General features: G+C 30.0%; 1 protein-coding gene across 1 annotated transcript in view; it reads left to right on the top strand.

Moving 5' to 3' along the window:
• The first annotated feature begins 7,300 nt into the window (after positions 1–7,300).
• LOC129957449 (uncharacterized) overlaps positions 7,301–14,135 on the top strand; it is a 107,968-nt gene continuing 101,133 nt past the window's right edge. Inside the window, exon 1 of the mRNA XM_056069766.1 lies at positions 7,301–7,688. Coding sequence (XP_055925741.1) covers positions 7,622–7,688 — 67 coding nt within the window. The 5' untranslated portion in view covers positions 7,301–7,621. The remainder of the gene's footprint in view (positions 7,689–14,135) is intronic.

Genomic DNA, 14,135 nt, shown 5'->3' on the forward strand with positions numbered 1-14,135 from the left:
TCACTTTAAAAGACAGCTGCAATGGAATTGTTCGCAGTTCTCGTAATTCTTTTGGTGTTCTAACGGTTGGTTCTCTTCATAATTTGTTATGTCGGGAGTATTTCGAACCTATAGAATGGATGGTGAGTTAAATGTGTATATATATATTTTTTTACGAATTGATGAAGTTAGGAAAGGATGCTTGTTTAAAATTTTGTATTGAGAATGGTTTGATATCGAACCGGCAGAATGGATGAAGGGTGAGTGGAATATATTTTTTTACGAGTTTGATGAAGTTGGGAAAAGGATGTTTGTTTGAAATTTTGTATGGAGAATGTTCCTTCTTTCTCCGTTCTTTCTTTTCTTTTGGTTATGTACTGTTTCTGTTATCCACACAGTCCTTATGTTCAATGTGCTAGCGAAGCTACTAGGTTCCGGCTCCCACTTCTAGCGAAGTCGTAGGATGTTTTTTTTTAAGTTAAAGAATTCTGCCCGGTGCCTTCTACAGATAGGCATCGAGAAGTATGGAAAAAAAATACTTATCAGTAAAAAGTCCTAATTATATGGCGGGAAATGGTAACCGTAACTGTTCCACGGAAGTATTTGTTTATTTTGTCCGCCATCTTTATTGGCGACTTGGCATTGTTGGCGCAGCAGGGTGCACACTATAATTCACTTTTACCATGAAAAGTTAGGACAAATGAAAGTGTTAAAGAATCCTTCACGTGAAGATCCAGGCGGAATAAATCTATGCATAGTAAAAAATGAAGTCTCCTGAAAGCGTCTGTATGTTTGAAAGAGAAAAACTCGAGAAATATTTAACTGATACTGGAAATATTTGTACCATTTTGTAGGGCATTTATTGGGGAAAGAATTAGTATATTTTATAATTGTGATTTTATAATTTAATTTAGAGTTTTATAATTGCGATTTCAATTGCGATTTTTGCGATGATTATTTTCCTACTACGATTCGCGCATGCAGTATATGTTCTTTGCATTTATCCGCGCATGTGCGAAAGCCTCAAACTGCGCATGCGTAAATAGCTAGAGCTGTGGTACGCATATGTGATACATTTCTTTGTTTACATCTGATTTTAAAAAGCGATTCAAAACTCATTATAACCAAAAAAAAAAGGAAATCCAACCTTGGCCGGAGCACATTAAATGCCAAAACGCTTCGTTTGTTGCGCGATAATGAAAATGCTCCTATTGAGCGAAGTGACCGTCTCTCTTTCAATCGCACTACAATTGAATTACAGAGACAGAATGATTCAGACTTAAGTTGAAAGCTAATTTTTCCTCTTGGATGTTATACCACGAACAACGCTGTGCGGATACTGCAAGTAAATAAATAAATAAATAAAATAAAAATGAAATCTACAATCCCAAACTTCAAGTTATCATGCGAGAACATTATTGCGAGAACTCTATCCCCCCCCCCTCTCTCTCTCTCTTGGAGCTCGGCCGATTTTTGAGATGGAAAAAAAAACCCATCGTTTTTCAAAATATCGACGCATGCGTAATTTTATAGTCTCGTGATTGTTTCAAACCGGTTTAAACTGGTTAATGACTTAAATTCATTAAGACAATTCGTACACTGCGTAAAAAAAGTAGAAGGACACTTGATTTTCTAACAATAACCGAAAAATATTTTATTTTTACTAAAATTTTTTATTAGAAACATTTAACAAATATTTCAAAAATACAATTTTAACATCAGAATTATGATGTTCAAACATAAAATATTAATGGCAACAAAAATAGTTTCTCTTTTTTGAAGCTTTGTAAAAAAAGTAGAAGGACAGCGTTATAATGAATGAAAAAATAGTGACTTTAATAAGGAAGGGTCTTCCCATTGGCCTTTATAACTTCAAATATTCTGTTTGGAAGTGAATTGTATAGAGTTTGAATTTCAGTTTGACAAAAATTGTCCCACGAGTCATTCAATGCTTTTCGAAGCTGAGTTTGCGAATCAAATTGTCTTCCATCAGCATAAACTCGACAAACTAGCATTGTCCAGATATTTTCCTCTATATTAAGGTCAGGACTTTTGGCTGGCCATGGTAAAACATCCACATTATTTATTAGGAACCAATTTTTGACTCCAGTCGCGGTGTGAATGGAAGCTCCGTCTTGCTGAAACTTCCACTCTTCACCCCCCATGTCAGAGGCATAAGGAAGAAGCTCGGAATTCAGCACTTGAATGTAGTCTGTATGTTTTTGCCTACCATTTAAGAAAACCAGACTTGTCCTTCATCCGTATCCAACAGCCAACCAAACCATTAAACTCCCTCCTCCCATTTGTCGTGTTGAATAGTATTCGCCTTCAGTCCCCAGACAATGCCAGTAGTGCTGATATCCGTCTGGACCGTCTAAGTTAAATTTCTTTTCATTGGAAAATATCACAGAAGTCCATTCTGTAGTCCAGGACATGTGCTCCATAGCCCACGCTAAACGGTTATCAATGTGAGCTTGTTTCGACTTAGGATGATGTTTCCGTTTTTTGAAAATGAATTTTTTTAGATCTTTTAATATAGTTGTAAACTGTTTGTTTCGTCACATGATTAAGTTCTGCTTGATTTCTTGCCTTTGAAACACTTCCTTTGTTTTTCTTCAGCACACGAGCAAGTTTTCTTTCATCACGTGGTGTTAACTTCTTCGGTCTACCAGTCTTCTTTTTATTTCCATTTTTATAAGGATTTCTGATAAAGTTTGAAACTGTATTGGGGCTCACCTGCAACAATCGAGCAATCTCTTTGACACCTTTACCATCATTTTGATAGGCGGAAATTTGCCCTTTTTGCAAATCGTTCAAAGGTATTCCTTTAGGCATTTCTGAGAACGAAGAAACAACGTAACTTTTAAACAAATTAGATTTTTTTGACAGAAAAGGATAAACGAAGTACAAAATCACTATTTAAATAAAGAACAACTCACTAAATTAAATATATTAGCAAGTATCCTTCTACTTTTTTTACGCATCGGAAATTATATATACTAATTTTCTTAATAATATTAGTGGTAGATGTTTAATTTTTGCCTAAAATGAAAACAAAGGTCATTAAACTAAATCTGCATAAATATCTGGTAGTTAGGAGAAAATAAGAGATATTAATTGGCAAAAAGACACTGTCCTTCTACTTTTTTTACGCAGTGTAAGAATTCAGAGAATAAATAATTTGGAAATCAAGTTGTAACTTTAGTTGGCGATAAATCGCCAAATGTGACAAACATCTGCATTATTTTCTAATAACCCTAAAAGCGAAAAATGGATGCCTCAAAAGCGATAAATCACCAATTTGTTGCCTACGTATTTTGAGGCTTCAACAATTTGTTGCCTACGCATTTTGAGGCTTCAAAAACCTCAAACCAAAACAACATCATTTTCTCACATGATAATCAGAGGTGCATGCGTTTTAGTTCAAAGAACAAAATTTCCGCACTGTAGAAGCATTGTTAATTTTCATCGGCACTTTTGAAACACTCAGAATGCTCTATTATTGCTCAACTATAATGAATTGTTGTCTGAAATAGCTGAACAGTACAGTTCAAATTGACTACAACAGTTTGTCATAAAAATATAAAACATTATATATTTATTTATATTATTTTTATTGTATATTATATATTTATTATATTATTTATTGATTTATTTATATTATTTAATGATTTATTTATATTATTTATTGATTAAAAATTATATTTATTTTTATTTACATTTTGGCACAAGCAACTCAACTATAAGCTGTGGCCAGCTTTTTAAAAATTAATATAGTTCTGAATGCAATTATATTACATTGATATGTCGAATTAATTTAAAATAATATGAAAAAAATGTAGCATTTTTTCGATATAAATTGCAGTTTCACAAAGCTGATTGACATAATTAAATTTATTTTACTTATACTCAACATCTTCATTGATTATTACTATGTTATTAACATTATGTCCACTGATTTTGATGAAATACATCTTTTCAAAATAAGGGAAAAGAAATAAATCCAATTTTGATTTTTAAACTTTTTTTTTTTAGATTTACATTAGATTAATCAATTTAAATTACAATCTGAATTTGACAACTTTTAATTTTAGAAATTTATGATTTAGATTTGATGACCAATGGAAATAATACTAACAGTTCATGCAATTTAAATAATTTAACTTTAATTTTATTAATGAATATATTTATAATTTCTTATAACTAGCAGAAATGCATAATTACATGACGAACAAGCAAAACCAGTTGGGATCACACAGCGATCTTCAAAGAATCCCACCTTGATTCTTGATAGTTATTTTAGCGGAGCTAGCAAAGGATATAATCCACTAGCTCTGATTAAAAATTGAATTGTTACTTTAATTATTGTTTTTAAATTTAAAATTATAATATATTTAAGTTGGGCTACATACCACAACAATAAAAAGAAAATTATTCTCTAAGTCACCTTTGGATTCAACTATGTTAATAACCTTAACTTTGATTATCTCGAAGCTATAATTTATGATCTTATGAATTTTAGCTCTGAACGTCTTATCAATAAATCAAGTACGTTTGTAAGATAAATTCCCAATACAAATAAAGTTAGTCAATTTCATTTATATATGATTAGAAACTGATTCTATATTGTTATGAATTTGGAATATCGTTTACCTGCCATATAATTTTGTACTTGAAATGAATAATCTACAGAAATTATTAATAGATGCTGAATAGATAATTCAGTTCAATAAAACTTATCAACCCTTGGGAACTTGACGTGAACTTGGCAACAAGTTTTGAGAACTGCAAAAACTATGAACCTATTTCTATTAAGAATCAAGATCTAAAGATTCTTCTAGCGAATTTCTTGTGACATCATGTCCCATCAAGAGACTATATAAAGGCGAGGTGTTCATACGAAGATTAATTCTCTTCAGAATTGTGTTCGCAGAGTGAACCCTCGATTTGTGCATTCTGGCCATTATTACTGTATTCTATTTCACGATTTTCTCTCTGTCAAAATTCAGGAAAAATTTGAGTGAATGTAGTAGACAATTGGTATCATTAGAAAGAATTTTTTTTTTTAATTTTTAAATGATTTAAAGTTTTTTTTTTTTTGTGTGTTATATTATTTTCAGAAGTTATCGCTGAAAAACACAAAAATTCTGTTTAATTTTTAATTAATTAAAATTTCGAAAAAATTGTTCCTTGGTTTAAGTTAAATATGTGCCAAATTTGGTAGTTATAGATCGAACGGTCTGGCCTATAGAGCGCCAACACACAAACATACACACACGAACCACTCTAATTATTTCTGAACCACTCTAATTATTTGAATCTAGAAGGATGGTTCCATTTGGGGAAGTTGTTGCTTATTCATAATAAGAACAAATTTCATAAAGAAAGTTTTTCAGTGATTGTAATAGATTAAAAATTTGGAGCTAAAAAAGTGCTTTGACACCAAATTAGTTCAATTGCATTTAACCTGTTGTTGGAAAGCTTTTATCAGTCACATTCTCTCCCATCCTTTTTCATCAACATGCATTCAATACTTATAAAATTTAAGGATATAGCAGGAAAAGGTAAGGTATTCTTTTATCCCAGACATTAAGGGGAATTTATCTTCGTCTTTATCCGTCTTACCGAAAGGATTTTTTTTTTAATCAGTGTGAACATGATTGTGTTTTGAGACTCACATGTGTTTATTACATTGCATGATGCATCATGCAAAAATTGAAAGCTTAATTGCCCAGTAATGCAATGCTCTGCAGGCCAAGCCTTTATACCAAGAGCTACCAAATTTAGTGAATAGTTGCTTCTGGGACAATAGGAGCTCACTAAGGAAAGTGCTCTCAGAATGCAATGCTTAATGGATAGTATCATAACACTGCAAGCTAAACCCTTGCACCTAGAGCTATCAAATTTGGTACATAGTTAATTCTTGAAACATAGGAGATCACTAAAGAAAGTGTGCATAGAATACAACACATAGCGAATAGTATTGTAATTTTTGCAAGCCAAACCTAGAGCTACCAAATTCGGGAACATAGTTACTTGTTAGGACATAGGAGCTGATTAAGGAAGTTGTGCTCAGAATGCAACACATAGTGCTGAATGGAGAAATACTCTGTCCGGCAAACCTTTGCACTTAGAGCTATCAAATTTGGAATAAAGTTCTGCTTGGGACATAGGAACTCACAAAAAAAAAAAAAAGGTGTTCTCAGAATGCAAAGTTTAATATTGTAATGTATTAACAGTATTATAATGCTTTGCAAGCCAAACTCTTGCAACTAGAGCTGCCAAATTTGGTAGATAGTTAATTCTTGAAACATGGATCACTATGGAAAAAGTGCTCAGAATGCAACGCATAGTAAATAGTGTTGTAACGAGCCAGACCTAGGGTCACCAAATTTGGCACATAGTTACTTCTTAGGACATGATAAGGAAACTGTTAATCAAGGCAAAGGGCTTAGCTGATTAAAAAAGGTGCGCTCAGAATGCAACTCATAGAGCTGAGTAATGCAATCCTTTGCAGCTAGATCTAATAGATTTGGAATATAGTTGCTTCGCGGGACATATGGACACAATAAAGAAGATGCGCTTGGAACGCAAAGCTTTGTGGACCAGATCTTTGAACCTAGAGTTACCAAATTTAGCGCATAGTTACATTTTGGGTTATAGATACCCATTAATATAAAGGGTTTTTAAATTTCAAACAGATCTGTAAATCATTAAAAATTAAATTAATCAAATCTAAAACGTTATTACTAAATTCCTAACTAGAAGTGTCCCCCTCCCACCTGAGAAGAATAGGTTTTAATTATTATTGTTATTTTAGTAAGTAACACAAATAGAAATAACTTGACTTTTTTTCTTTCAGAAGTTCGGGTATTTGAACTATTTTAAAACCGCCAATAACTGACAACTCATGTGTCAAATATTTTTATAAAAACCGCACAATATATCTCTACCGCTTTGTTTTACCTCACATTGCAACATAGTTCACATACTCTCAAAAAGATGGCGCTATGGCTTGCAGACATTCTTCATCCACCACATCCGCAATATCACAGATGAGAAAGAAGAATCCAATAAAAGAACAAAAGAATCTTCCAGCTTTTTTTAATTGTTTTCTTTCAACCTGAAACAAATCAATCATCCCTGTTCCTCCACGCAGCAGACGTATGAAAATCACCTATTCAAAATAGCAAATCTTCTTTGTTGACCGGTGGGCCGATCTCTAGTTGCCATGGTCACCGGATAAGAAGGATTCTGAGAGGTTGGAGAATGGAGTGGGCGGAGTTAAGACGTAGCAGACGAGTTTTCTTTCAGCCGGCTTTTTCACGTACCTCACACAAGCACGTGGTCGAGCGTCTGATGAACAGACCAGGAAAATCGTCTGCTGGATTTATAAAAGAATCATTTCACTTGCATTCATTGATTTTGAGTGAAAAATCATAATACAACTGGCATATAAAATTAAGTGATAAATTTTAAAACAGCTTTGTTGAAGACGTGGGCACTTTTGAAAACAAAAAATTATTTCAGAAATATTGGAGACTGTTAGAAAATATTTTTCTTTAGATTAGATATAGAGTTTGAGGTGATACATTATTGTTTGATCTTTGGAATTGATTAAATTTATTCCATAAAGGACAGAATGTCCACCATGAAGGATCCAAAATGCCTACTCAGGGCAGTGGTCATTTTTGCTGTTTTTTATTCAGGTAAGAGTTTTCACTTTTTCATCAAAACAGCAACAATATTTTTCTAATTCTATTGTTTGATTCAACGTTTCTTTTTCTTTTTTCATAACCGAATCGGTTGTTAATTGAAAAACACATATTCGTAAAATAGTAAAATAAATGAAATGTTTCATAAGACTGTAATTTATGAGGTTGTTAAGGTTTAATTATGAACTGAAATTGAAGGATTTTACAAGAATGTAGGAAAAAATTTCGTTGTTAATTATTTATTTTTTTGTTCTTATCGTTTGCTTTTTTATTATTATTAATTGTTGAAATCAGAGATATGACGAATTTAAATTAGCAACAAATTATAAACATTGATTTATTGTTTTCATTGTTCCATATCTAACATATGTTGATGGAATAAAAAAAGAAAAAAAAATAGTTTTGTGTTATTCAGTTTTAAGATCACAAATATTTTTTTGAGAATGCTAATCAGGTTCGTAGAATTTAATAAATTATATTATTCAAAAGAATAAAAATAATAAAAAGAAATTACAAGAATAAATTTAAAGAACAATAAAAGAAGAAATAAGGAACGCATAATAATAAGAAAAAGAAGCTAAAACTTTTATATTATTCCTAGAAATTCTCAACGCCATGTTTAACTGTAAACTTCGAACAAAATTCGAAATTATACCCAATTCAAAAGCTAATTTACAATTCAAACCTGAACTCAATTTTTATTTTTAGTATTAAGAGTAAAATGCAACAAAGGCTTATCCTTTCACAAAGCAAGAAATTCTATAATAAATTGGAATTTTTCTATAAATACTTAAAAGATCTCATAATCTTTTCATTCATAATCTGGAAATTTGGATATTGAGAAAAGTCACCATTAAAGATATTTCTTTAGATTTAAATTAATTATTTTTGCAACACAGAAATAAATATCATATTGGGTTATGATTGTTTACAAAGCCAATCGAATACCTTTTCCGAAAAAGTTATATTCCTAATGTTTTACGCAAACTTCATACAATAAATGTGATTGTAAAAACTGCTTAATTTTAAGTGCATATCAATTTTATTAAATGACAATGAAAAAGACAATGAATTCATGAAACTAATACCAATGGTATTGATATATATCATTTAAAACTATTCTGATGCTGTGATTTGATTTTTCTTTTTTATCCTATTTTTTATAAGATTGTGCTTATAAAAATACATCGAATCATTTTTTTTAAAAAAATCATCAAAAATGTACAAAATTATTAGTACGAGAAATACAACTCCTCGAAAGCAGTAATCCATAGACATTAAAGAAATAAACGAATAAATATCGTTTTAAATTTCCCGGAAAAATTCGGATATATGGAAAATAAAAGAAAAAAATTGTCTTCCAAAATCGTTTGCATATTAGAATGCTCGATACGATAATTTTTTACTGCTTCATATTTTAAAGATAATAAAACTAAAAAGCCTTTTTTTAATTATTTTTGTAGAATTAATTTGAAATCATTAAACTAATTTATAAAAAATATTGAATTTATTAATGATGGAGCTTGAATTATTGTCTTTCACGATATTAAAAAAAGTTGCTTAAAAATTGTGCAATGTAAAGGAAAAGATTATATATATGTGATTTTTATTTTATGACGTTCTCGCAAATTCAGACTCATTAATTCATTTTAGTTGTTTTCCGCTGTTATAAATCAAAATGTAAAAAATCGCAACTAATGATTTAGCAATTTACCGGAATGTCACGTCTCATTGCGGCCGGAAGTTGATATTCTCAGAATTTTGTATAAATTAACTGAAAAGAGTTATGCGTCATCAATTTGCTGAAATGTGACGCCACATTACGACCGGAAGCTTATTCTTCAAAATTCTCGTATAAAAAATTGGTGAAAATATTTGAAAAAATAGAATAGTTGCTAGTTATTAAGAAAAGTACCTATTTTTGCATTGTTTTTGTTTATTTTAAAAGTATCTCGTATTCTTTTCTAACTTTATTTTAAGTTACTGAGTTAAATTGTCTTATCATTGTGAAAAAAAGATAAAATGTTGCTTTGTCCTATGTATGTTAGAAATTTCATGACTCTTGACATTTCTGCAAAAGTTTAGTGACTTGTGTTGGCAGTCAAAAATAGCCTCTAAGAGGATTGCCCCATTATGCAATCTGCGGAGGTTGCGATTTTTTTAAAACTCCGTCCTGAGAGCTATAAATTTGTCCTCTACTACCTGTCCTTACATTAACCTTTTCAATTACAGAAATATTCAATATTTATGTTCTGAAAGAATTTTGAGTAGAAAGATCTTGTTTTTCTAGTTGTTCGGAATTGGCAGACGATTGTTACAATTTCTTTTTCATTAAATTATGCGTCAAATTAACTGCTGTTCACGAACTAAAACTTTTTTTTGCAAATAATTAAATTGATTATTTTTTATAAATTTGTATTTTTGGTAAAAAAATATGTAGAAGAAATTCGCTAATGTAAAAATTTCAAATCAATTTTGCTTTCTGCTTTCTGAAATATATTTGTCTAACTTTCAATGATTTTATTGTGGAAAAAATATTTTTTAGTCATGTTGCTTTGGACTGTAGATTAAAAAAAAAATGGGAAAATGATTGCAAGATTTTTTTTTATTCGTTTGCGAATGCCATGGTAGATTGTGAAAATTTTTTAATTTGGATTTTTCTGATACTTAAAATTAAGGAATAAGCATACATATTCCATTGAAATAAAATAGTTTCTTCATAAAAAAGATTGAAATATTTATCGTTCTTTTTAAAAATTGCTTTGATTTTTTCTCATAATCGATTATAATTTATACTCATTTTAAAACTAACGCTCTTGCGAAGTGTTTCTTATTTGATTGAGAAATTTCTTGTAAAATTAATACTATTTTGAAGGGTTTTTTAAAAGTGTATACGTCTTAAAATCAAAGTAACTTTAATTGCGAATCATGCCCTTTAAATTCATCAATATTAGTTGACAAAATTAATCATGGGAATTAATTTTACTTAAAATATTTCGTTAAATTTTTCTTAATAATTAAATCTAAATTCTTCAAATTTTTCATTAGTTCCATTTTCATTTTATGGTGCATTTTTATAATTTTATTTTTAGTTATCAAAATTTGCATTACATTTTAAATACACAATATTTTTTTCTCCACTAAAAGATAGAGGCTCTTAAAAATATGTCCTTGCATAAGTAATCAGTGTAACTGGGGCTAAAGTCAAACCCAAAATTTAACCTTGGTAATTGGGGGTTGTCAAATTTATAATATATTTATAATGTCTGTTGCTATACAATGTGTGAGATTAAATAATAAAACCAGCGAAAATGAAATCTATGAATAAAGGTTTCCTTCATGAATAAAACTGCTGACCTTGCGCAAAACAGCGAACCACTAACACTCAGATTTTTATTTTCAGTGTCTCGTACATTCGTTCATGAGGGTTATTGTGCACGGATATCATTTTTTTTTGGGCCAAAAGGAGCCAAAATTTGGCTCACAATTATAATTTTATTAATAAGATCACATACCGTTTTTCATTTATCTAAATCTTGAGTTTTCGAGCGATCGTATTTACATACATAAGAATGCATGCACCGATTCTTAGTCAACTCTTTGACAAATATGGCTCATAATGATAAATAACTATACTTTGAGTGAGTGATAAGTCTCTGTACCAAATTTCATGTAGCTACGTTTACTTTTTACTTTATATTATACCAAGTACAGATAAAAAGTATTGTCACATCAAAAAATTCAAACTCGAGATTTTGACGATCTCCACGTTCCAAACCTCCCTGAGTTCGAAAAACACATTTTTGGCATTTCCCCTGCTCGCAGTCTGTATGTCTTTTTGTGAATATGATAACTCCAAAAGTTGGATGCCTGAAATTTGGAATATCAAATTTTTAAATTTCTGTCAAATTTTGAACGAAATCTATTAACAGAAAATTTATCTATCTGGCTGTTAAGAGTGTAAGTGAACTAACTTCTACAAGGATAAAACTCAAAAATAAAATTTGTTATACAAATTTATATCTAAAATATTGGGTTATCAAATTTTAAATCGAAATTATCAAACGGTGGATCATTTGTCGATCTGTACTTCCGCATGCGAGTAAACGCAATGAATCATAAATGCAAAAGATATACAGAAATGATATTTGGTATGTTGTCTTTTAACTGTAGTTATAGTTCCCTGTGAAATTTTGTTGTCATTCGGCCGGCAAAAATGCTTCAAAAATCGCCACTGATTTATTGAAAATGTTAAATTCTTGCCAAAGATCTATATTTTGTAACTATCGTTCACCAATGCCATCCAAGGAATTTAAAGCCTTACCTAAAATCTACAAGCTTATGCAAATGAAGGGGGTTTGTTTAGTTTAGTTTAGTTATATTAATGTCCCGTTTTAAAGCAGCATTAGTGCTATTTCGGAATGGACTTCGTAATTTTGAATCGTGGTCAGAGGATGGAAGGGGAATGAGATTTTTATTAGAGAGCAGGCAAGACAGTTTCGGGCAGACCACTTCCGCTGGTTTAAATTTGGCGACCCACTTTTTTAGAAACCGTTTCTTTAGCAGACCATTTTATCATTGGCGCATTTCATTTTTTCATAGATAAAAGGCTTTCTCATTTTTTTTTTTTTTTTTTTTTTTTTTTGTAAAATGTTATATGGGTTAAAAAATATTTTAATTCTTGAGGAATAAAAAAAACTTATTACTCAATATAATTTTGCAAAAAATTATTTCTAATAAAGAGTTTGATAAAAATTTTGATCCCAGATCACATTTTCGCAAATTATGGAAAGATATATATATATATACATGTATTTAAAATCTGGTCACGCTCATCCAGTGGGTTGTATAGCCCACAGTTCGAGTAGCTCTGAATTAGTTTATTTAAAAAAGCAGGAAAAGAATAAAGTCGCATAACAATATATTTTGCTATCGCTTTAATTATCTTCTCGTCATGTTGATTAATCTGCTTTAGGTTATTAAGGCGACCATAGTCTGTTTACATTAACTTATTAAAGCGACCATATTCTATCTAGATTAGGTTATTAAAGCTACCGTATTGTATCTACATTAGGTTATTAAGGCGACCATATTCTACCATTATTAAAAGTTATGAAAGAGAATTCTTCAAATGCAAAATGCAAATTTTACAGATTGAAATTAGTTCATATATATATTAATGTGAGATTTTCTTTGATAAGTAAAAATTGAGGAAATTCGAAGGATTAAATTCTAATTCGGGACACTTATTCAAGACAGAAAAAAAAAAGCTGAAAATTGGTACTCTCTCGAATAATTTGTGATGTCAAATCCCTTTTAAAATAGACAAAGTTGTTCATTTTAAAATTTGTTTCTTAACTTAGTTTATAAAAAAAATTATCCGCGTTATGTTTTTGAATCTAAAAATTTTACTTATAAGTAAATATCGGAAAAATTTGGACGCTTAAAAATTTTTTGGAACGGTTCTCAGTAAAAGACAGTTAAAATTTCTGATTGTTCCTACTAATCCTGAGCGAGTGATAATTTCATCAATTGTTTCATTTCTTCTTAATTTTTCTTTTTATATTCGTTTCTCATGTTTTGAAATGCGTATATTCGAGTTTAGATGTTCATATAAACATGTGATTTTTTTTTTTTTATTTTTTTTCGAATTGTCAAAATTTGGATGAATTTCATACCGTCTTTTCCGAAACGTATGGCTACTTAACAAAATATTGTCTATCTTAAATTTTTTATATCCATCATTTTTCCATTTTTTTTAAACGTATACCTTTGGTATTAGTGTCCATACGGTAGCTACTTTTTTTCGATGTTTTTTTTTTGTTTTTTGTTTTACGAAGTCACAGTGGAGTTTGATTCATTCGAATGCTTTTGCAAGTAAATTCTGTTTTTTTTTTTTTTTTCTAAACACTTAGTTTATTATTATTATTTTTTAGTTAGTTGATTTTATTGTTTTTTCTTGCTGTACATGTTTAAATTTTCATTTCTTAGATAAATTGAATTTTTAATGGGGTCCCGCTAATGACGAATTTGAAAATTTTCTTTGTATTTTAATTTTAATTATCTGTATTTCAAGATTTAAAATTCGTTTTTTCATTCATATACAATTTGGTTATAGAAATTATATTTGTTGAAATGATAAATTTTTAAACTGATTTCTCTTTCTGTACTTAATTTTTAGTTCCACTTTTTTCTTAATTAAAATTCAGTTATAAATCGAATTTTTACTATGGACCCATCGAATTCTGAAATTCCATTTCATGTAGATTTAACCACACGGTACTTGAAAAGCCATTATTTGCCCACTTATATCCAAGATCGGTTAAAAGATCATTACTAATATCTTTCTGATGACTAAACTTGCCTCATGACGACACATTTATCTATAACCTCGTCGATCTAATTGTAGATGTAGCAACTTACGAAGATGGAAAGCACGTG

This window comes from Argiope bruennichi, chromosome 11 (assembly GCF_947563725.1).
Source record: "Argiope bruennichi chromosome 11, qqArgBrue1.1, whole genome shotgun sequence".
NCBI lineage: Eukaryota > Metazoa > Arthropoda > Arachnida > Araneae > Araneidae > Argiope > Argiope bruennichi.